This window comes from Tribolium castaneum, chromosome 3 (assembly GCF_031307605.1).
Source record: "Tribolium castaneum strain GA2 chromosome 3, icTriCast1.1, whole genome shotgun sequence".
In the NCBI taxonomy this organism is placed as follows: domain Eukaryota; kingdom Metazoa; phylum Arthropoda; class Insecta; order Coleoptera; family Tenebrionidae; genus Tribolium; species Tribolium castaneum.
This window is the reverse complement of record NC_087396.1, coordinates 16,244,445-16,268,441: the sequence shown is the minus strand read 5'-3', so window position 1 is coordinate 16,268,441 and position 23,997 is coordinate 16,244,445. Positions and strand designations below refer to the sequence as shown.

At 34.6% G+C, this 23,997-nt stretch overlaps 7 protein-coding genes and 1 non-coding gene across 17 annotated transcripts in view; 4 read left to right on the top strand and 4 right to left on the bottom strand.

The window, feature by feature from the left end:
• The window catches only part of LOC659026 (zwei Ig domain protein zig-8), a 64,448-nt gene extending 63,786 nt beyond the window's left edge, over window positions 1-662 (top strand). For all 5 annotated transcript variants that reach the window (XM_015981838.2, XM_015981840.2, XM_008197380.3 and 2 more), the window contains one exon: window positions 31-662. In XM_015981838.2, the coding sequence (XP_015837324.1) occupies window positions 31-137 (107 nt within the window). In that variant the 3' untranslated portion in view covers window positions 138-662. The remainder of the gene's footprint in view (window positions 1-30) is intronic.
• On the bottom strand, window positions 588-2,761 carry LOC659108 (uncharacterized). Of its 2 annotated transcripts, XM_015981842.2 has the most exons (6): window positions 2,532-2,675; window positions 2,227-2,483; window positions 1,452-1,573; window positions 1,200-1,304; window positions 1,043-1,151; window positions 588-996 (listed from the first exon to the last, which is right to left on the bottom strand). In XM_015981842.2, exons 2-6 carry the CDS (start codon window positions 2,243-2,245, stop codon window positions 683-685), a joined length of 669 nt encoding a protein of 222 aa, XP_015837328.1. In that variant the 5' UTR covers window positions 2,246-2,483; window positions 2,532-2,675; the 3' UTR covers window positions 588-682. The 2 variants fall into 2 exon arrangements, with proteins under 2 accessions (XP_015837328.1, XP_008195603.1); XM_008197381.3 differs by lacking the exon at window positions 2,227-2,483 and having other exon boundaries at window positions 2,532-2,761.
• A 117-nt stretch (window positions 2,762-2,878) lies between these two features.
• On the top strand, window positions 2,879-11,560 carry Hexo1 (Hexosaminidase 1). 4 transcript variants are annotated; one of them, XM_008197335.3, is made up of 6 exons: window positions 2,879-3,015; window positions 5,407-5,462; window positions 5,508-6,487; window positions 9,014-9,499; window positions 9,548-9,805; window positions 10,830-11,560. In XM_008197335.3, the coding sequence occupies exons 2-6, from the start codon at window positions 5,407-5,409 to the stop codon at window positions 10,940-10,942; spliced, it is 1,893 nt and encodes a 630-aa protein (XP_008195557.3). In that variant the 5' UTR covers window positions 2,879-3,015; the 3' UTR covers window positions 10,943-11,560.
• Window positions 10,972-12,235, bottom strand: Nacalpha (Nascent polypeptide associated complex protein alpha subunit). The gene is made up of 3 exons (XM_965582.5): window positions 12,106-12,235; window positions 11,640-11,904; window positions 10,972-11,457 (listed from the first exon to the last, which is right to left on the bottom strand). Exons 2-3 carry the CDS (start codon window positions 11,889-11,891, stop codon window positions 11,068-11,070), a joined length of 642 nt encoding a protein of 213 aa, XP_970675.1. The 5' UTR covers window positions 11,892-11,904; window positions 12,106-12,235; the 3' UTR covers window positions 10,972-11,067.
• Window positions 12,236-12,759: 524 nt separating this feature from the next.
• Galphaf (G protein alpha subunit f) lies at window positions 12,760-14,262 on the top strand. Its single transcript, XM_965649.5, has 4 exons — window positions 12,760-13,035; window positions 13,086-13,260; window positions 13,309-13,406; window positions 13,452-14,262. The coding sequence occupies exons 1-4, from the start codon at window positions 12,869-12,871 to the stop codon at window positions 14,149-14,151; spliced, it is 1,140 nt and encodes a 379-aa protein (XP_970742.2). The 5' UTR covers window positions 12,760-12,868; the 3' UTR covers window positions 14,152-14,262.
• Window positions 14,145-15,611, bottom strand: zetaCOP (Coat Protein (coatomer) zeta). Its single transcript, XM_008197383.3, has 5 exons — window positions 15,448-15,611; window positions 15,154-15,399; window positions 14,969-15,102; window positions 14,348-14,438; window positions 14,145-14,230 (listed from the first exon to the last, which is right to left on the bottom strand). The coding sequence occupies exons 1-5, from the start codon at window positions 15,463-15,465 to the stop codon at window positions 14,183-14,185; spliced, it is 537 nt and encodes a 178-aa protein (XP_008195605.1). The 5' UTR covers window positions 15,466-15,611; the 3' UTR covers window positions 14,145-14,182.
• A 159-nt stretch (window positions 15,612-15,770) lies between these two features.
• Window positions 15,771-16,273, top strand: LOC103313628 (uncharacterized). Its single transcript, XR_010333561.1, has 2 exons — window positions 15,771-16,037; window positions 16,091-16,273. It is a non-coding gene; the product is annotated as an uncharacterized LOC103313628 (transcript).
• Window positions 16,258-23,944, bottom strand: foi (fear-of-intimacy). 2 transcript variants are annotated; one of them, XM_965776.4, is made up of 7 exons: window positions 23,749-23,944; window positions 20,619-21,011; window positions 20,065-20,556; window positions 19,889-20,009; window positions 19,755-19,837; window positions 16,748-17,270; window positions 16,258-16,695 (listed from the first exon to the last, which is right to left on the bottom strand). In XM_965776.4, the coding sequence occupies exons 2-7, from the start codon at window positions 21,003-21,005 to the stop codon at window positions 16,475-16,477; spliced, it is 1,827 nt and encodes a 608-aa protein (XP_970869.2). In that variant the 5' UTR covers window positions 21,006-21,011; window positions 23,749-23,944; the 3' UTR covers window positions 16,258-16,474. The 2 variants fall into 2 exon arrangements, with proteins under 2 accessions (XP_970869.2, XP_008195606.2); XM_008197384.3 differs by having other exon boundaries at window positions 23,753-23,944.
• Between the last annotated feature and the right edge of the window lie 53 nt (window positions 23,945-23,997).

Sequence of the window (23,997 nt, the reverse complement as noted above, 5' to 3'; positions counted from 1 at the left end):
CAGGATTTTTATTAAATTAACGTTTTGCAGGAGAAAATCCTGCGGCCATGCAACACGGCGCCAGGGGACTGTCGTGGCTGCAGTGCAGTCCTTCGTCCTGGCTGCTCGTCCTCTCCATCGTCAACATCATGTGCTAGTTGCAACTGATAACAGGCCGGTGAGAGGCCTAAAGTTATTGTTTCATTGACTTTAAAAAAGGGACTTTGTTGGAGTGTGTAGTGAGAAATTAAAAATATTTGGGACAAGTGAGCCAACAAGGCAGAAAATTTTGTTCAACTAATTACAACACAAATTATATTATCGGAATTAATTTCAATTGCCAGTAAGTACCAAAACTTAGTTACTAAAACTGTAAATAAATTTCCGTGGCGCAGTGATTTTTTTAAGAGTTGAGAGGTTTTGAAACTTTATGTCACAAGTTAAAGGCTTCTGTACATAAAACCACATCATAGCGTAAATAAAAATGTGTATAAATGTCACATTCCATTTATCACTTAAAACTGATTGTGTGATAAGTATACTTATAGATTTAAAACTATATTAAATTTTTACATAATGTTATTAATTTAGGTATGTTTTAAAACCTGTTATGACTGTTATTTTATTATGTATTTAATCATTGTAAATGTAAAAAATATTTATTTAATAAAAACTGTACAGTGCGCGCATGTTTGCTATTCCCTCAGCATTTCCTCTTCACTTTCGTTTGCACTTTTACATACAAATTAGCCTGGTCCGCGTTCGAGGGCACACACGAGTAATTCCCCGTGTGGCTGAGTCTGGCGGTTGGGAAAATCAGCTCGCTGCCTTGCCGGCCCTCCCGAATGCTCTCCCCGTCGTCCAGGTCGTAATTAATCATCCGGTTCTCCTTGTACCAAAAAATGTACTTCGGCGATTCGATCGAGTTGACCAGAAAGCAGCTAAGTCGGAGAGTCGTCCCAACTTCCACCAGCCGCGTCCCGTCGGGGACGCTCCCTTGTATAACAGCGGTAGCTTCTGGAACTCTAACTGACTCAAAAGTTCCTTAACCAAATTTCCTTACTTTGCAAATGCAAAAAAACGAAAATGCTCGCTTCGAAATCTCCCTCGATCCTGCATTCGTATACGCCAGCGTCGCTCGGTTTCGTGTATTTTATTCGCAACAACCAATGCTGAAATTGCGTTTTGATCGACTATCAGATTCGACTTAAAGTACTTACGTTCGTGTTTTCGTCCTTTAAGCGCGCTTGGAAGCGTTTGTCGCCGGTGTTTGTTCTGTTATTCGTCGTCAAAAGTGTGCTCGAGTTCACTTTCCACCACAACACCTGCATCAATCGATAATTTTAATTCAAACTCATTAAATTTTATTGGGATTACTTGTTCGGGTTACAAAATATGTTTTGCATGTAGATGAATATTTTATTTTACCTAGAGCTTTTGCTAAAAATGGTTGCATTTGTTTTTGGACTCACATTTAAAGCCGCTGTTGGATATTTGATGAAGCACTGGAGTTCTGCTGTTGATCCTAGTTGAGCTGTTTCGTTTGTGTTATTTGCACTTTCGAATACATTAAATGGGGAAATTGGGAAACTTTCTGAAAGAGAAGCATTCCGGACGTGTATAATGCACGTTGAAAAAATACTCTTAAAAACTAGCACATGCTTGAAGAAAAAACTTGAAATGTAAATGTTTCAAATCCGCCGAACAATTTTCCTGCAAATCGGGCAAACGTCTGTTAAATTAATTTCTAAAGCTACGGTCATTTTGCAATTAATGAAGTTCTCAAGTAGTTGTTCGGTACTATAATTTTGCCTACACGCAGCCATTTAGAATTTGTAGAAACTTCTAATAAAATTAAAACCAATACGATCTCGTGATTACAAAAACCATTAGGTGTAAAAATCGACAAAACATCGCACTGTAGAACTCATGCGATTTTTCCAATATCACGAATTGATGATTATCGCTTTTATAATTTCCAAGAAAATGTTCTTTGATAATACCTAATTATATAATTATCTTTATAGCATGTATTTTTATCTTTATTATAGTACTTTTGACTTTTTTAATAGAAAAATATCTACTAATGTTCGTCCTCTACCTCTAGCGAGTTAGGGGCAAAAAAAATAGTTTTTCTTGCCAAAATTTCGTTTGAGGTTCGTAAGTAACAATCTCTTGTTAATTCCCTTTTGTTAAAAATAAAATATGACATGCACTAGGGGAAGAATGGGTCCAATTTCGCTCAACTGTCATCAAGTGTTAGCATCCCAGCCCGAATTCAAACTCCACACTGCACTACAATAGTGAGACCGCTTCTCTCAAAGTAGCAAGCTTCACCAATGTTTTAAATAAATTAACTCGATTCAACATAAGCCCCGCTCGACTTCATCCATAATAAACAGCGGATATTTTATTTACGTTACGATTGGTTCAGTTTTATTAATTTAGCGACAAATCCCACTTCTTAATGACTATCAAAGCGAATCTCTCGAGCGCCGCACTAACTAATAATGCGAGATTATTAATTATGAAGAAAATTACAACACACTCACCGGGCTTTCTGCCAACATATTTCCCTACTCTACAATATGAACTCGCGAGGATTACGCCGAAAATAAAAACTACGAAGCAACGCTTCATTTTATTATTTACGACAGATCTCGGTGCACCTTTTCAAATATTTAACATATATCTCTCCCTCTGTATTTACATGTTATGTGCAAGAATATGAGAGGATTGGCTGGACCTCGACGTGATAAGAATAATTACCAAGGCCACGGAAATCGATAACAGAGGTTTAAAATCTTGTGAAAATTTTCACGTCTTGCATTGCATGTTTGTCTTTTATGGCCACTCCCTGCCATAACACGGGCCATTAGTTTATTAACTTTTATTGATATTCCCTCAACAAAATCATTTTGTCGTAAAAATAGATAAGAAACAGGTATTTATTTTCTGTTTCGTGTAAAAATCCGGTTCAGAGCCATCGACAGAAGATATAACAGTGAACTTGAAGCTGACACTACCATTAGAGAAGTAGGTGGTCTTGCAGTAACTTTCACAAATTATTGTTTTATGAAAGTGTCACAATCGACTGTTGTGAGTAGTTTTATTTTAGTTATCGACCGCTGTTTCAACAGTTTCGGGCCAAAAATTATTTCATCCGTTTTCAAATACTGTGTGTTCAAGGATGCGTTCATAATTTCAAACAAAGATGAGTTGTATAACATGTGAATTCATAGTACGGAGCTGTTGACGTATGTATACACTTATGTAGAAATACGTTCTTAGAGCACTTTACTGACTTATCGCAGATAAAACAAATTGCAGGTAAATAAATAAATTTTCCTAGCGATATAAATGTACTTATTTTTATTGTTTTCAATAATGGTAATGATTGGATGATACTATTGAAGATGCTTTTCAGAAAACGAAATAACAGACGTACATACAGAGTGGGGCAAAATTATGGAACTATGTACTTTACGTAAAAACTAATCACTAATTAAAAATGTGATCATTTTTCAAAAAAATAAATAAAAAATTTCGAAATTTTTATAGTTTTCGAGTTATTAATAGTTATTTATTTAATAAGTTTGAGTGTAAATCGGACGCTTTATTTCACAATTGGAATCATCCACGAGGTGAAATAAATGAACCGATTTACACGAAAAGGAGTTGAATACAACATTTTATTCGTAGAATTAGATTCAACAAGACTTAAAATTGCTTTAAATCTGTTAAAAGAATCTGAGGTATTGAGAAATGCGAAACAGTTGTCAAATATTCCTTACACAGGAGAAAAATCGTAAATTTTAACAGTGCCGAAGAATTTTTTTTTCAAGTGGCACTCTAATACGGCATTTTTTCTGGTAAAAGGTTATGCTCTAAAAATTATTTCTAACTAATAATATTGTTCTTCTACTTTGGTTTCACAAACTATTTATTTTGTAACTGAAAGTAGCTACACAAAGTGAACTTTTCTGCAACCCCTTTTAGTACATTTTTAGGAGTTGAATTAGGAGTGCAAGACTGGGTGTCAGACTGTTATAATTGAGTGTGTGATCTGTCAACAGCGTCAAGTCGTTCGTTCATTGATAAAGCCAGAATAATTAACAAAGTTAAGAGGGTACAGATTTTATTATATTAAACTAAACAAAAACAAGCAACAAAAATAAAAAGTAGAAAAAATAGTATATTAGGTATATTCGTTTTGTAAAACTTATTTGTGGCAGTCATTTTATTGGAGCACTCCTTCGTTGTGCTCCAAAACAATTCGTGCACCAATATAACGTCTTATAAAACTCGTATAATAATATATTATTTTAAACCAGTGTTTTTTCTAAATGAATTATTAAAATTGCGGTCCGTACTTATCACAAAGATTTTCCGAACTTGTGGCGTCTTAGGGAATGGTTTAGCAAAAATTTGAAGGTAGATAAAGAATGGCAAGACAAATTGACTATGTAAAATTTTTGTAAATCAAAAATGCATCGTTTTCCCAAAAAATCGTTCTCAAATTAAAAAACTAAATTTTGAGAACTGCTGAACCAGAATTATAAAAATTAGCGTAAATTTTCATATTATTGTCAAAACAGCAGAGGTAAACTAACTTCTTGGTCCACTACGTTATTCTTCTATTTTTGTTATTAATTTTTACAAAAAAAAACATTTTTTTTGCCAGGACCAGGATTCGAACCTTCTACACAAATAAACATGTTAACCACAATTTTGAAAAATTCTCATTCTCATTCTCAATTAAAAGTCATTTTAGTGCATAATCTTTTACCAAAAAATCGTTATAATAGAATACCATTAAAAAATGTTTTTTTCAATAACTCGAAAACTAAAAGAAATTTTTGAAAAAAATTGTTCTTGAAAAATGATCACAATTAAAAAACATAAAATTAAAAAATAGGTGTAAAAATCTGTGGTGTAGGTAATGAAAAAGGAACAATAAGATGTTGAGCTTTTTAATGTTTCCATTTACTGTTTCGAATTAAGTTGCTTTTTGACGTTTTGATAATCTAGACAAATTAATTTCCAATAATGTCATTATCTTGTCATCTAATGTCAGCTTCATCAGATTTCTCGTCTGAAAAAGAGTTGCACATTATTTTCTTATTTATGTGTAATAAATATTTAAATCTTTCAAGAATTCTTTTCTTACACTAAAAAACTTAAAGTAAAACGTTAGTTTATACGAAAAAACGCTTGAGTAAGTATTCAGTTTACCTTTCTACTTGTGGCAAATAAACAATGAACAATTCAAAACATATTTTATCTCCTGTTGATAAACTAAACGATAAATTCGCGTATCTTCTCCATCCTCGCACAGAACCATCCCAAACAATTCGCAAACAAGTTCTACCACATCTTGTTTACCCGTGGGGTCATCAACTTCATTAAACCAATACTTTTTTACAGATGAAGCACTCATTAGCCACATATTTACTTTTCCTCGCGCTACTCAAAAATATCAGGTAAAAACACACCCCCAAAAACCCCAAATAATAATCGATTTGTAGCGCCTTAAATGGAGCATGGCGCTGGGAATGCAAGAGCAACTACTGCCAGAAGGCCCCCATTACCCCCGACACTGAAGCCACAGGTTTGAGTCTCCCCGCATGTCGTCTGTTTTGCTCCGAAGCCGCAGCCCTTTGGCCCAAACCCACCGGCGAAGTCCACGTAGGGACCACCCTGGTCAAAGTCAATATCAACAGTATAAACACAGGGGGGCTTACTTTTGAAACAGCAGCGCATAAAATCATGGCGGGGGCGACAAAACGGTTCAGAAACCAAATCGAAGCTCTGGTGCCCCGAAAACTGAGACTTGCAGATGGGGGAAAAACGCTGGAAATTAATTACAAGCTTATCGACCCCGATCTTAAGGAACTCAACCTAGATACGAAAGAATCCTACGCTTTGACGGTCGCTGAGACGGCCGATGGGCGTCTGAACGCCACAATCATCGCTGATAATGTCTTCGGGGGGCGGCACGGGCTGGAGACTCTGAACCAATTGATCATTTACGATGATCTCAGGGACCAGCTTTTGATGCCCAACGATGTGAGTATTACCGACGAGCCGGCGTATCAGTACAGAGGGATAGCTCTGGATACTTCCCGGAATTTCGTCACTGTTGATGTTATAAAGAGAACACTTGACGGGATGGCCGCTTCGAAACTGAACAGTTTCCACTGGCATATCACGGATAGTCATAGCTTTCCCTTTACTGCTGAAAGTTTGCCAGATTTGACCAAATACGGGGCGTATTCGCCCAAGAAGGTTTACGCTCCGGAAGAAGTGGCTGAAATTGTGGAATATGGTCTGGAGAGGGGTGTTAGGGTTATTCCGGAATTTGACGCCCCAGCTCACGTTGGTGAGGGGTGGCAGAACACGGATTTCGTGGTCTGTTTTAACGCCAAGCCCTGGTCGAACTACTGTGTGGAGCCGCCGTGTGGCCAGCTGGACCCCACCAAAGAGAAGCTGTACGACGCTATTGAAGGTAATTTTCGGGTCAGAAATGTATTGATTTATTAATTGAATTCATATCAGATTTTAATTTTAATTATTATACTATCTATAATAATAATAGGTACTATTAATTTTTACGGTTATCACTGTTATCAGATATTAGATGATATTTCAGCATTTAGGAAAAAATATATTAAGGTTAAATTAGTTTGGCTTCTAAAATTTACATACATATTCACATCAAAATGTGAAGTTTTTTTGTGTACCAACCGTCATCAATTTGTTTTTTTTTTCTTTTTTTGCTGCATAATTTTAAATTTTATCTACAAATGTGGCTCTAATTGTATGTTGTAAACAGTTTCACTGGGACTAAGTTCTTAAAAAAAAACAACTTTTACAGATACTGTTCATAAAAACTGAAAATAAACTCTAAAAATTTGTATAAAGTGTCCCGTCTATTAAGTTAGATTAAGACAGATTCTGTTTTTTGGATTCACTTCCAATACTTCAATAGTAATTGTTTACAAAATCAGTGAAAATACCAATTAAATTTTTAATTAAATGCAATGTTAATTTATTTAAAACCGATTTTCTTTATTGTCTATACAATTGGCTTTAAATTTTACTTTAAATACAACTTTAAAATGGTTGCCTACAAATAGAAATATGGAGAAAACTAGTCACTTCAAATTTTTTGATTTATTGAAAAATTAGGTTTTTGGATATGATTGGTCAATTTAAGGTCAGCCATTATAATAAAGGAAGAAAGCAATTTCTTTGAATTTTTAGACTTATTTTACAATTAATGTGAATATTAGTATAAATTTGATAGCAGTCAATGAATAATCCTCGTTTTTTTAAACGGCCTTCTTTAATGCTTCTCTATGTCAAAATTTTAGTGAAAAAAATATTTGCTGCTCATCGTAATAGCCACAAATTTTGTTTATTTATTGTTTATGTACCTAAAAATTTTGTTAAAAAATAGTTAATAATAATACGAGAGCGAAAACACAAGCTTAAAGTTCGAGGGCTGTCGTTATGCACCGAGCGTATGCGAGTTATGCAGTTTCGCATGAGTGTTTTTTAGACTTTTTTTTGTTGGAACATTTTAATTTAAAACACGTTGCTATGGGAAGCGTGTTTTAAAAATCTATGATTTAGTTGTTAGAAAGAAGGCTTAAAATGTTACCAACACAAAAATACGTTTATGTCAAGTTTTGTCAAAAACACTTATGGATTTTGGATGCACTTCTACTCTTTGGACGCGTTGTTATCAAGTACCAGAAGTTCCAATACAGAATTAATTCCTTACTAATATATAGTAAACGAGATAGATTGCACAATGATATAATAGTAAAAAAATTTAATGAAAAGACGCGTTTATACGGAAAAAAATATTCGGTGGAATTCTGATTCTAAATTTATTTTCCTTTGTCAAATGCTCGCAACCAAACTCTTATGTATGATTGCTTTTGGTCTCATTCAGGATTATTTTGCATTTTTGTCACTTTCTTACTAAAAATTGGTGAATATTTAAGCAAATCTTAATTTTCTACATAATTATAGCATCTAAATTTCAGCGGTGGTCTTTTTGACCTTAGTTTTTACACTCTTGTCTCCACATCTACAAAAACTGTTGTGGGTAGGTGTTTGCCCCTATTTCTGTGGTTTCATTTCAAAACATTTTCCAAAACATATAAATCAAAAATAAAAACTGTCAACTTATTCTATTAAAATTACTACGAACGAATTTGCTTGTAGTGCTAACGTTAAAACTATTTGACACGTTTATTTAAGAAAAAACGGTATTGTACTTAGGAAAATTATTCGAGGATTTTTATTTTATATTAATGACCGTTTTAGCGCCTCCAGATAAACATAAAATTGCACGTTAGAGCCGCGGTGTTCCAAATCTACAGATTTCACGGATTAATCTGTGTGTCTATGCCCAGCTATTATGTTTCTTTTTTTTACAAAAAAAATTGTTAAAATATGTTAAAAATTATTTAAAAAATGATACAGTGATAGAAACTAAAGCAACATTATCATTTATCATAAATTGTCAATAATGAATTAGAACACTGAAAAATAATTAATGAATTTCATGAAAAGTCAAAACGCAAATTTATACCGGGGCGCTAAAAATTATGAATATAGCTGTATGCTGTATCTAGACCTATTAGCGACCCTTTATAGACATTATTTTTTCACGTATAGGTAATTAAAACTTTTTTAATTTTCTGTATTAATTTATTTTTTCTTGATACGATTACTTTTGTTACCAGCTAGACACTGTTTGTTAAAAATCAAAAACAGAAATCTTTTCTAAAAAGTCATTTTCCTCTTTTTGAAGTAATTGTGTCTAAAAGTCCCCAATCAAGTTAATCCGCTCTCGCATAATCCAACCACTTTCTGATTAGACACACGAATGATTTCAACATCAAAAGCGCGTTTCTTTTTTTGTTTTAATAATTAAAGTTCAGATTTATCAAAAAGATTGTTAGTGCATTATAGCTGTCGTTGAGTGATAAAGAGATCAAGCTTTTGATTGTTTTAGCTTTATACGGCGACATGTTGAAGCAATTCAAACCCCCTCTCTTCCATATGGGTGGCGACGAGGTCCACCTGGGCTGCTGGAACTCCACTCCCAGCATCGTGCAATGGATGCAAGACCAAAAGGGTTGGGGCCGCTCTGAGGGAGATTTCATCAAGCTTTGGGACATGTTCCAGAACGAATCCTTGACTCGTTTATACAAAAAAGCAGGGAAAGAAATTCCTGTCATTTTGTGGACGAGTACTTTGACTCAGAAAGAGTATCTCGAGAATTTACCTAGCGATAAATACATTATTCAAATATGGACGACTGGGAGCGACCCACAAGTCAGAAATTTGCTCGATAATGGCTACAGAGTTATTTTGAGTAATTATGACGCTCTCTATTTTGACTGCGGCTTCGCCGGCTGGGTCACCGATGGTAATAACTGGTGCTCGCCATATATCGGATGGCAGAAAGTCTACGAGAATAAACCAGCCAAAATCGCCGGTAGTGTTCTTTTAGTTTAAGGAATAACGTTGTAATTGTTGTTTTAAGGCGATAAAAAGGGGCAAGTTTTGGGGGCCGAAGCCGCTCTTTGGACCGAACAGGCCGATAGTGCGAGTGTTGATACTCGGCTGTGGCCGCGAGCGGCGGCTTTAGGTGAAGTACTCTGGAGTGAACCCACGAATACATGGAGAGAAGCCGAGCAAAGAATTTTGGTGCAAAGGGAAAGACTGATTAGTTTGGGCATAAATTCGGACGCTCTTGAACCCGAATGGTGTTGGCAAAATGAAGAAAATTGTCCCATTGGTGGTAAGTTTGCTGAGTGATAATTGTGTAAGGTGTAAGGAAATAAATGTTATTTCAATTGTGTTTTGCTTTTTCCATTTTCTGCGTTCCTTCTTTATTTCTGCCTCAGTCTTTCCTTTAGTCTTATACACTCGTCAAGACTAAGTGAAAAAATCTTTCACTACAAACGTATTTGTGTTTGTGATAAGCTTTCCAAATCTTTTTCTGGTTTAATATTTTTTCGAAAGACAATTTTGAACAAAACAATTTTTTCACGTGTTGTTTGAAACGTGAGAGCCCCATAAAACAAAAATTTGATAATAAATCTAAACATCATTCTAAAAAAATGGTTACAGTAATAGCAGTAGCGGCCGAAAAAACACAGAGTGCAAATTGGTAAAAGTTTGAACTTTTTATGATAAAGTCTTACTATTGAGAATTTAATGCCCTATCTGCCCAAATATTTTTCTCTGAACTGAAAACTTTGGCAGTAATCTGTATGTCAGTCGTAGAACAACAGCGCTCTCTGACGATATTAATGGAACTATCAAGAACGGGACCGTTTTATTTGTAGCTCGTTTTATACCCTTACCTTCAGATATCTGTGGTCATGCATCTCGTCATAGACCACCAAATGTGCGCGTGTGCAACGACGGTTGCATAACTCTTTAATTTAAAGAAAAAAGCCATAAAAATTTAATTTTATTGCCTTGGCGTACAAATAACTATTTTAAATTTGGTTCAACAGCATAATGTCTGATGTTTTTTAATTGTTTTAACTTGCTTTTGCTTCTTGTTGCACTTTTTTGTATTATAAATAATAATAAATTTATATTTTCACTTGGTTCAGTAAATTCTTAAAAAATAAATAATCTGACTGAATCCCGCTAATGCGCGAATAGGCCATTTGGCAAAAAAGTCGAATAGACACCGACATTAGATCTAGTACAAAAGATTCATATTTGAAAATAAAAAATCGGTAAATTCAGTCAGATAAATGCTTCTTAACTAACTGATTAATGAATTATGTCATTGTTTAAATTTCTAGAAGACGCCAACGATGAAGATGACCCTAATTCAGGGAATGCATCAGAAAATTCAATAACCATATTGCTTTTAGTTGTGACTGTTATATTTTTAAGCATTAATAACAATAACTAAAGTTAGGGTAAGTGAAAATAAATTCATGATACTACCACAACTGACTTTTATTATTTATTTACACTCTCAGAACAGAGTCAGATTTAAAATGAAAAAAGTGACAATTCAAGCCCCCATTAGACTCATCACATAGTAAGCTCCATAATCGCGTTGACTATATCATTAGAATTATTTTTGAGTGCTTTTATGGCCCTTGCTCTACTAACATTCGCTTGGGACATAACTAATTCGACATCTTTTTCTTCAACACCAGTCTCATCAACCTCTTCATCCTCAGACTCTTCAGCAATTGGTGCAACAGACGTGGGGTTTCCAGACGCTCCCTCCCCAGCAGGATTAACTTCCTTGAATTTCTCAGCAGCAGCGACTTGCGCCTGCTGAGACAGATCCTCTATTTTAGCTTCACCAAACACGATATAAGTATCACTGACAGGATTCTTGTACACATCTGGCTTGTTTATAACGAAAAGGATATTTTTTGATTTGCGAATAGTCACCCTGTTCACCCCAGTCACCTGAAACAAGCAGACAATTGAATACCCGCCCTTTAGACCAATAACTTAAAAAATGTCAAAAATAAGGTCAGTCTGCCAAGAAATTAATCACGAATTGCAATAATCAGCCAATAGAAGCGAAACCTTGGTTCATATCATCATGACTCATCCAATTCATTCCAAGAAACAGGTGATAAACTTACTGGTTTGAGCCCCAACTTGGACATAATTTTCCTCGCTTTCTTCTCGCCGCGCGACTGTTTGGCCTTCGAGACCATATCAATGGGCAGGCCAGCGGCGGCAGCCCCCGGGAAAGCGCTGGTTCCGCTGTTGGCAGCCCCTGCGTCTTCCAGCTCAGGAATTTCATCTTCAGATTCACTGTCTGTGGACGAAGCGCTTTGTTCCGGCTTGGTTTCGGGAACAACCGGTTTTTCTACTTCCGTCATTTCAGGCATTCTGTTTTATGTTCTGAAAAACATGAACAATGTGCAAATTGCATAATCAAAACAAAAATTCAAACGCATTTCGGTGAACTAAGGTTATCGGTATAAAGAGTGATAATTCGACGAATGTTGCCCAAAAAAGGAGAATTGTGTAACCACAGATGCATTTTATAGTGTTTTCTTGATAAATTAGCGGAAGATGGTTGAAATAAATCGAGAAACTTACCGGAAAACCGAAGGAAAGTCAATTCCCTGCTAAAAATCGAAACAAGAGAGGGTGGGGAAGTTTGGGAACTGCGTTATCGGCAGGCGCGCTTTAAAAATGACCGCCAAACTAGTTTAATTTTTATTGCAAAATTGTTGCTGCACAAGTAGGTGCATTAAAATATAGATTCTAAATTAAACAGTACAATGAACTACAGAATTTAATACAGAACTGGGGTGTGAACTATGTTTGGGAAAACCTAAATAAAACATAAGCAAAAAGTTATTTTAGTAGCCTTAATTATTACATGTTATCATTATCATTAGTAATAAACGCATAAGATCAATTACAAAAATTTTATTTGACAAATAAATTTAACGGTTGCCTCCTGGAGATCGTTTTGTGATTTTTAATTTGCCTTATTTGGCAACAAGCACTTGTCTTTAAATCATTATCAGCTTTATTACTGATTGTTTAAAGATTAACCCTTTTTACAAAACCTTATCAATATTTTGTTGAGACAACTTTTGTCGCAGACTTTCAAAATCAAATATTTTATCAAATATTTTATGTAATTCCAGCTTTTATTCACTATCTCTGCCACAACCAAAGTACTTATTTATAAAAACCATTGATTTTATTAACATATTATTATTTTTTAATCTGATGTATGATGGAAGTGTTTCTTAAAAAGTAGATAAGATTAAGTAATTTGAAGGGAACTTCAGATAAAGTATAATCACGTATCCACCCAGGTATGCGAAAACCTGGTTAAAAAATAAAAATGTTTGGTTGTGGGCGTCCCAAAAATAGAGAAAACGATGAAGAAAGAGAACATGACAGACGTTTCAAAAGATCGACCAAATTACTACTTTTGGGTACAGGTGAATCTGGAAAAACTACAATCATTAAACAAATGAAAATTTTGCACATTAATGGATTTTCAACCGAGTGAGTATTTCTTTTTTTGTCAAGAGTAAGTCCAAAAAATTAAAATGTAGAGAAAAGAAACAAAAAATTCCATACATCAAGCAAAATATTCACGAGTCTATCTATGATATTGTTTACAACATGGATAAAATTAATCCTCCTGTAAAACTGGAGAAGAGCGGAAATGAAGAATGCGCCAAATTTATTTTAGATTTGGGGCCAGAAGAACTAGAGGAATACACTGAGGTACAATTTGAACTAATAATTGAATAATTATTGCATATTTTTTAATAGGAATATTTTGATAACGTGAAGAGCCTTTGGAACGATCAAGGAGTGCAAAAAACGTTCGAGCGCTCAAACGAATACCAGTTAATAGACAGCGCCCAACAGTAAGTGTTTAGGTGAAAAGAAACGGTTTCTTAAATAAATAACAGTTTCTTAGACCGTATTGACGAAATTAGGAAGCCGGACTACATCCCCTCAACTCAAGACATTCTGTTTTGCCGAATTCGCACCACTTCCATTTCGGAGATTGAGTTCAGCGTCCCAGTCCCTAAAACATACGGGGGCGGAAGCGCCAATTTCCTCATGTACGATGTAGGGGGCCAGCGAGGGGAACGCCGCAAATGGATACAAGTTTTCGACGGAATTGACGCAATTTTATTCATAATCGCAGCGAGTGACTTCGATCAAACACTACGAGAAGATGAATCGAAAAATCGGCTTGAGGAAGCTTTGTCCGTTTTCAGAGACATGTGTGGAAGCCGGTTTTTACGAAAGGCTGGAATGATTGTTTTTCTCAACAAACAGGACCTCTTCCAGAGGAAAATAGAGCACGGGAGAAAATTGGAAAAGTACTTCCCCGAGTACAAAAATTTTAATAAAACTCTGGGTTCTGCGGTGGATAATGCGAAAGCCTTCCTCGAGGAGAAGATAACACAAATGTCGAAAATACAAGTAACAGTGAAAAATTATAATCCAATTACAAAAACAGTAACTGAGGAGAAGCTGCCCCCTAGGGATATTTATATCCACCACACTATCGCTACAGACACTCAGAATGTTAAAAAAGTGTTTGATAGTGTCCACGAAATGATAATTAAGGAAAGTGTAAAAAACATTGCTAGTTACTAATACAAATTTATTACAAGTTTACACAAATACTTTACTTAAGCAAAGACCACTTGAGTTGCTCTTTGGCCGACTGTATTACCTATAAATAAACGTATTTGTTATTACATATTACATATTTATAATTAATTTTTCCTCATACACTTAGCATAACATGACAAAAGCTTCACCAAAAAATTGAATGGACTGCATTAGTTACCTGAGCTACAGTTTGCTCTCCCAAGGGAATATCGTCGTTCCTGAGAGCCACTCGCGACACAACTGAATTTGAATCAGCGTCAATAATAATACTGAAATACAAAAATATGTAAATAACTTACATTGTAAAGGTTAAAAAAAATTACATAATGAAGAAAGTATCCCCTCACCTACAGCAGGTACACCCTATATTTTGTGCATTTTTGCATATACTACATAGTTGTTAATTAGTACATTAAGCTAAGTTTTTGAAATAATTTGTGGAAACAAAACATCTTTTATTAATAATTAGAAAAAAAACTACATCATAAAACACAACAGGCAATATTAATTTACAGACATACATTTGTTTAAGGCTTAATTTCTGGTACGATTAAACTTTTAGCTGAATTTGGAATGGTCGATGTGTATTGTATAAACTCTAGCTATACTGGAAGTTAAGAAGTTTCTAATGTATGCCTTAATAGAATCACCCTCTGGATTACGGTTATTTGTTGTCAGAGCAAAATGAATTAGTAAAACAAAAATGCAACAATAAAACAGATGGAGCCACATTGGGGTACGTTCCCAGGAACAGCCAGTGAAGGGAAACTTCTTCATTAATCCAATATGTGTAACTCACCCCCCATCACAAATTTCATCCATAGCCAACATGACTATATCAAGTGAGTCCAAAACGGCCCTCTTTTCGACGTTTTTGCGCAAAATCTGACTAACAGAGTCATAGAGACAGTTTAAAACGCTCATTAGAATTAACTGAAACGATTTATAATTAACAAAAAATAAATAAAGTACTGAAAAACTTACTTCATTTTCGTGCGAACTACCCATAACATAAAAAAATAAATCAACATTGCTGCGATAAACACAAGTTAGACCATCTAACATGATTATTTCAGCGTTAGCTCTGTGTGTCTTATTGAAGAGATTTTTCTCAAAGGCTCTCTGTTCCTTAGCCGTGGGAAAAACGTTTTTATCGTAATATTTAGCCAAAATACGGTTGCCGTCATTGTCGAGGATTGCAATTCCTTTAACCATGTACAACGTAGGCTCCTGTAAAAACGGGTACTGTGGGCCCCCACAAATAAAACTCGCACATACCAACAGTGTTCCTTCCATTTTTCTCGACTTGTGGCAATTAATTAACGTAACAAATTGTAGCTTATTTCATTAAATTGCAAAATACTGGCAAAATCAGGCTTATTTTGATTTTTGTACGTGTCTAAAATTTGACAATTGACAGAAGATGGGAATTTGGTTTGTGATGTTGGTATTTGTCTGTCATTTGTCAAGTGAAAATTTGAAAATTGTTATTTTGATCATTTTGATTTTAAAATACGACAAAATGGACCAAACAATATGTCCCACAACGCAGCAAAACATTTTCCTGTTTGAGTCATACAGCCGTAACACCCAGTGGCAGGAAAATGAAGGATGGCTGTATAATGAGTCCGTTGCAGAAAAGTGTATTCAGGAATTTAGAAATGAGTTTCCTGGGGCCACTTTTAGCGATGACATGTTACGAGAATACGTGCCCCAATTGGTTGATCGGCTTCGAGCAACTGGTAGTATTAGAGAACCGGAATTACCCAACTTGGAAATTTTTCTAACCCCCGAAAAAGTACAACAAATTAGAGCTGTCCTCGAAAAGGACCCAAACATGCCCCCGAGGAAATTGTCTAAGGTCGTAGGTATGGAAAACATTCCGTGTTTACAATTTGAGACTAATTTGTTTAATTACCAGGCCTACCTGCGGCGACTTGTAAAGCGGTCATGAAAAAACTGAAAAAATAAAAGTATAATTAGTTTTGTAAGGTAATCAATAATTATCTAAAGTTTAAGTTTAACTAATAATGTAGTAACTGTTTTCTTTTCTACGTTTATAATTTTGTTGGAAGAAATAAAATCCTGTTCATATTTAAATAAATTTTATTGTTTTGCGTACCAATACTGGTCATTACATGTGGGTTTACATAATATAGGTAAGTCTTAATCAATACTAATACCTAAGTAGCAGCACAAGGAAGAAGGGGGATGATTGTAAAAAAAACAAGTCTTTGCAGTAAACACGCAGTATCAAAAACCAGATAAAATAAAAAACAGCCAATAGAAACGAATTATAAAGTCATTATTCCCTAAACATATTCTTAAGATCATGTTCAAACAACGCAATCAGCGTCATAATCCCAAACCCTAATAACAGCCCACTCAAATGCAATATGCACTGAATCAAATTCCCTTCATCTTCATGTGCCGAGCTCAACTCTGGTATCATATCCACCAGCGCAATATAAATAAACGTTCCAGCCGCCACTGCGAACACCCAAGAACTGGCAACTTCCGTATTCCCTAAAATTCCAAATATTGAAATAAAAAAAAAACAATATACCACCAAACTAACCTAAATAAACTCCCAGCAAATTCCCCAACACGCACAAGATGCTTGAAATAATGTTATAAAACAGCGCCTGTTTGATACTCATGCCGGCCTTGAGCAGCATGGCGAAGTCGCCCACCTCATGGGGCAACTCGTGGCAGAAGACAGCCACGGCGGTGGAAAACCCCCCAGCGGCACTCCCCGAAAACGCAGCCCCTATCGCCATACCATCAGTGAAGTTGTGGAGACCATCACCCATAATCACCATCCATGCAACCGACGAGAAGTTCTGGGGGGCGGCATGGACGTGCCCATGGAGATGGGAGTGGCCATGGTGGACAGCCCCGTGCTCGGTTATAATAACGGTGTAATCGGCCTCGGGTTCCTCGTGAGGAGCCATTTCGATGTGTGGGAGCATCTTGTTGATTTCGGTGCAGTTGTTCGAGGTGTTGAGGTCGTTGGGACACTCGGTTAGGTTCTGGTTGGTTTCACCGTTCTCGCAGTCTTTGGATATCGCGGTTTCGGACGAGTCGCCCTTGGCCGCTTGCTAAATATGTTTTGAGTTATTATGTTAAGCACAATTTTTGTTTATAAAATTGGTATAAAATACAATGGAATCCGGTTATAACCATTGGTTATACAGGCTGTCTTAAAGTTAGTGTAGGTATTCCCCGAGTTCAGAAGATTGTAGAGAATCACTTCACTTGTACAAATACAGAAACTAAATAAAGACTCGGGACTTCCCCACAAAGATACATAGTTCGAAAGTGCACTTTAGGACTTTAGGTGCATTTTGAATTGCTTTTTTTTCAAATGCAGGCTAAAAATTTCAGTGTTTATTTTTAATCATGGTATAAATGATTTTGGAAAACACTAATGCGATACAATTTCTTGAAAAATCTTTAATTTTTGTAATTTGTCTTAAAAACAAAACGTCAAATTATAAAAATGTCTGAACCATATTTACGTTTTCATTTCGTAGGGGCAGAAATCCTTTAATCAGTGTCACGTACGGCGCTCATGAGTTTAAATTAGTTGTATTGGAAAAAAATATCGCCGATTTCATAAAAAAAAACTAGTACACAAAGATCATTGTTTCATTGAACAAGTATATTGTCATCAAATAATTATCATACTTTCCACTAACTGAGCTAATACTACTTGCGAACACATCAGTGGCGTACGGTTTAGTTCCAAAATAACTTAAATTTATTTATTTATTTATTTTTTTGAAAACGTTATCCAAAAAATTTTTTTACTATTTTTCCCAGCATGTACTCGTTTGATACTACCATGGGTAGAATTTGTCGGTCTATTTAAGAATCACGCTGTATTTGGACTATTGAAGTGATTCTTTACAATGCTCTGGACTCAGAATTCACCAATTTTGAGATACCCCTGGATTATAACGAACCTTTATTGCGTATTTCTGGCAATAACGAACTAGATTTGACTTTCTGAAATATGTTGAAGTTGATAATAATCATAAAGTATATCAACAATAGAAACGTTAACTGAAGAACAGATTATCGAATTAACAGAAAAACTTTAACTTGTGAAAACGTGTGTTTTTAAACAGAATTACAGTTTGAATTTGCTAGTTGTGCAAATATTTCTGTACCTGAGAGCGAAAACAGCCTATGTCCAGAATGCCCAATACTTAGGATTAATTTAATTCTCATTTAGTAACCAATGGCACAATTTTACCTAACATTTATGAGCGGGTATTTTGTTGTGGAATTTTTTTAGAAGCGTCATTAATTTAATCCGCAATTAAATGATCACCTGACCAAATTGAACCAATTTGGTTCAACGAGTTAAAATTTAATGAAGCTTTGTTTAAACCGGCCCTAAAAGTATTCTTTAACGCCCGAAGCATATAAAGTTTTTTTTCAAGATGCAAAAAGCCAAAATAAATTAAGTCCAAGAATGTACAGGTGTCTGGAAATTCATTGAAGGGGGGTAATTGAGTAGTACCTTAGGGTACCTAAAAAATGTTTTAAAAAAATCCTTATGCTCTGTTTTTACATCAAATTATGAAAAAAAGCAAAAGATGCTCAAAGATACATTGTAATGGAATTATGTTAAGAATTTAAATGTATTTAATAAGTAAGATTATTGTGTCTGCTTTCCTTAATTTAAACCCAACAATACTTCTGGTGATTTAAATTGGTTTTATCTTCACATTTTTTTCTTGCAATACAAGATAATGTTACAATCAAATAAATTCTATCAAAGTCCAAAAAGCTTCTAATTTCATGGAATATACATTAAAAGGAGGATTTATATAATTTCTAACAAAATTAGTCTAGTCGTTACAGGTGAAAAAAATCAAAAATTGAAGTTATTTTCGAATGGATACTGTTTTATAAAACAATAATCCGAATTTAATACTTTGTCGCTTTAATATTACTAATATTAGAGTGATAAAATTTCAACATCTGTATTTTTGTAAATAATGCCGCTTGAAAGATTTTATGCATTGTTTTTTTAATTATTATTTATTTTTTGAAAAAAATGGACTAAGGCTGTTGTCGCTCTAAGGTACTGATGTTATGATAGGAGAGCTCAAAGACAGACAAAACAAATCAACTTGCTTTTACCCACTTTTTGGTCTAAACATTTGTAGCGTCCAAAAATAGATTTGCTTCTTTTAAGACTTTAAGAGGACACTTTTTTTGTGGCTGATTTTGCAATTTTTAACTCAAATTCACACAGTATACTTATTACTGTTTCGCAAAAAATTCATGTTTCTTTTACAATACTTATTTATTTCGTCTTATTTTACATGTAAAGTAAATATAACTGCTAAAAGACACTTTTTTTTTAATTCACTGCTTATATCAAACCTCGGATATAATGAACAGATTTTTATATATTTTCTGGGTTCGTTATAAACTAATTAGAAAACAACTCCATGCTGCGCTTTGTAAATAAGAAATTACTCATTTCTTCAATTATAATTGTGTTAAATTTTATCACGCAAAAATGCACATTCCTGAACAAATCACAAATATTTACCATACTTTACCTGTTTAGTAACCTTCTTTTTGCGACTATTAAGCAGCTCTTCGAGCACATTTGATGTCTCCCCAGCTTCCATAAAAGTCGTATCTAAAAAAAAAAGATAAGTGACGGACCGCGGACTAAACGCGCCGCACTCACTCGGATCATCAACAATGTCCTTGTAGCACCTCGGATACGCATTATACCTATCCATACATTGCGTATCGCCCGTTTTATTTATATCTAATTTACTATTTAAGACTTTGACATGGGAATGCCCCTAAAACATCGCAATTATTCCCTAAAGTCCACAAAGAAAAATCGTGTGCAAATACTTTGCTCGGCTTGCCCTTGCGCCACCTATGAACCAAGGGAATGAACCTTTCCATCACGAAAAACAGTATAAGGCCGAGCATCGCAACGAAGCCTTTCCACATATTTTCGTGGCTTTCGCCGTGGTCGTGGTGGTGGCCACTCATAGCGTGGGGCAAAAGGTGCAGAAGGGCGTCTCCGGCAAGAGTGCCGACGGCTAAAGCTACCAGAAATTGTAAAAGTGGTTTGTAGAATTTTTTCTGCATCACGGGGATTATCAAAAGGGAAAGAACCCCGCAAGTGCTGATCACGAAAACGGCACACATTGAGTACAACCACGTCGTTACCGTGATTGTCATTGGCTGGGCCGTGTTTTGTTTCGTTTCCGGTTCGCAGCTTCCGGAAATCATCGAGTAGAGGAGGGCCGGGCATGCTGCTTCTATTGTCGACGAATTGAACGTTTCGCTCGAATTTGATGAATTTTTTAATGAGATTAGTGCGTTATTGACGACACACTAAAACAAAATAAACGATGATGATAATTATTCTGGGGTGTTTCGCCCCCCTAGGCCCTTACCGTGTCGTTGGTGTCACCCCTGGAAGCCTCTTGATGCGTAATTGTCTGTATTTCGAAAACGTGTTCCAACAAATTTCGGAAACCTTCCAATGTTATTGTTTTGCCGTCACCGTATTTATCGAAAAGTTTTTTTAAATAAAAGTCTTTATTTTTAATATCATTGTCATCACTGTGTCTTTTATTAATAACGTGTTTATCGTCACTTATGGTTAAAACACTGTTCTCCCAGGGTTCTTTCTCTTTGAATTTTTCACGTTTGAGGAGAATGGAGTCGTGTTGGAGGTTGATTTGGGGGTTTTCGTGGGCCACAGCTGCGTGAGAACCACAGGGGGAATGGGTGGCGCAGATGAGGCAAAAGACACAGACGCTTAAGACGTGAGATGCCATTGTGATCTGAAAAACAGGAGAGATTTTTTATGGAATTATGAAAAATTGCGTTGAGAAAAGAGAAAGTCGATTTATGATTTATATGGGGGATCGGTTGTTGGTGATGGTTTCACTTGAATACGAATGAATGAAACTGAAAGTAGAAAATAAATTGGTTTTTGTTGCGTCGTTGGTAAAAAATTAATTGTACGAGTGACAAAATCAGATGAATAAAATCAAAGACACGTACAAAGTCGGTGAAGGCCACAATAATATGTTTTCAATAATTAATTACTATGTTATTCATGTCTTACAAAATTACTGATTTTTTTTTAAACATTCTTGACTAATCATTCAGTTTTATACTATATGGAGGTGAAATGTTAGTGATAAGAATACAAAGTAAAATAAAAAATTCTAAAGTTTAAAAAGCTTGGAAATAAACCGTAAACACCCTATAGTAATTTAGATTAATCAAACTTAATTAATAAATAATAAGTAAATCTGTTCAACACGTACGTGGTAATAGTGTCATCGAAAAAGCACTGTTTCTATTTTTTTAATGAAATCTAAAAAAATAAAATCGATCTTTTTTTGTTTTGTAAGAAACCAAAAAGGTATCCCAATGAGCACAAAAAAATAATAGCATGTCATTAAAAAAATATTATTAATTAATAATAATTAATGTGTCCGAGAGTATAAATCACAAATACAAAATATTAAAACTGTAACTTTAATAATAACTGGGCTGCAGAAGACGGGAGATGGGCTGAACCACCCTGAATACAGGGGGTAACAAAAAGATGGAAACAACAAAATAGAGCGATTTAGCCCAACTTATTAAAAAAAAAACCCTATACCAAGCTGCACTGTTTCAAAGTTAGAGAGCGTCAAATTTCAAATAGTTATTAATAATACGAGTACGAAAACACAAGCTTAAAGTTCGAGAGCTGTCGTTATGCAACGAGCGTATGCGAGACACTCGACAACTTTAAGCGTGTATTGTGTAAGTGTTATTCAATTTTTTTTGTTGGAACATTTTAATTTAAAACACGTTGTTATGGGAAGCGTGTTTTAAAATAGTGTTTATAATCTAGGATTTAGATTTTAAAATATCACCAACAAAAAAACGTATTTTCAATTTTCTTTAATAATTTTTTAATGGAATAATCGATTTCAATAAAATAAAATTTGGTAAAGGTAATTTGCCATCAAAACCACATTTTGTTTGTTTTTCCTTGTTTGTAAAGTACCCACCAATCAACAATTTACCACATTTTAAGACATATTTTGTTATACGTTATACAAATGATGTAATTCTTTTTTATTCGAAAGACCCTTTCGTCTTAAACAATTTTTATAACGGCCTTGGTTTTAGAGTAACAAAATAGTTTAAGTCGACGTGTCAAAATTTCAAACTTACACCCATTTATTATTAATGGGTTTTAAGATATTTGTTTAATTTTGGCTTTCTGGATTACTATATTTACGTGTATGTTAGACAACAATAATGTAATTAGTTATTAATTTAAAACAAAAAAGGCATTTTTCACAAAATTGTAAATTTCTAAAAATCGTAAAATTTCTACCCAACACAACTAATTAAAATCTACTCTATAAGTTAGTAAAGTAATAAATAAAAAAATTAAATGCATTTTTAAAACCAATAATAATTAATAAAATGTGTTCAATAGTTGATAGATAATAACTAATAAGTATTACATTACAATGATATAAAAAACACCCTGTATAACTTAACTAAAAACTAAAAAATCTGTATGACCTCAAAAAACAAGATTTACTGCTAGCATCTGTAATAAAAAATAAACGACTGTAGTATGTCAAATAAAATGAGTTCGAATACCAAATAAAACATTTCATATCTTTTTAAACTTTACTCAACGTATTTTTGAATTCAAATTATTTTTTCTAAATAAAAAACCGACTGATGAGGTTTCAAAAATTCTAAATAAAATTTATTCTATAATAGCCAAAAATGGAAATTCCAAAAAATTACGTATGAACATATCCAACAAATTCCAAAAGAGAAAAAAACTACAAAAAACATGTTTTTGTCACAATGAATCACTTTCAAAGCGCCCACTCGTGACCCATTTCTATTAAAGTCAAACCCATTAACACTACTACTTAATACCCTCTTTATAAGTACCTCTATAAAATACTAATTAGATCAATTTGCATTTCAAAACTAGAGGAATACTAATGAGAGACTGAAAATACAATAATAACAAACCGGTGATTTCAACACATTAATATTTACAGTCTGGCTAAATATAGACCTGAACGAAATCATGTCGACTTTTAAAATAAAGTGATTTTGACGCATTTGCAAAATATGAAGATTGATGACTCGTGGAAAACTTGTTGGAACTGGTCGGTGACTGGTCTCAACCAGTCAAGTCAAGTTTGTGAGTCAAGTCAAGTGACAGATAACTTGTCAGCAATGACACCAGTTTTTTGTACATTTTTGTAAATTAACAATTACCATAAATAAAAAAAGTTTGATTATCACTCTCGTTTGATTATGGAAATACAATAGTTATAATGATTGTGTGTTAATTTATACTACCATAAAAGAACCGAGGGATTAAATGTCTCTCAATCAATGGAAACCGGCGATAAATTCAATGACCATCATAAAATCCCCTCGGGATAAAGCACAAGAAGTGCAAATGATCGCCAAATGGTAAAATGCATAACCAGAGGCGTAACAGCGGATAAAAAATAAGCAAAAACGGTATACCTACTCCAGACGCCAATAACCTCACAGATCGGTTCTAATTTTACCACACATCACTTGAATTCGGCAAACTAAGCGAAAAAAAACCGTCCCTCACATCACACACAATTCTAATTAAAGCTGATAAACTGGTCTTTGATTTGTGTTAATTATAAAGGCAAACACACCAGACACGGCAAGCGCAACCATGAACATGGAAGCCAGCCTTAATACTGCCATGTGCAGTGCGGCAACAGCGCATGCGCCAAAATC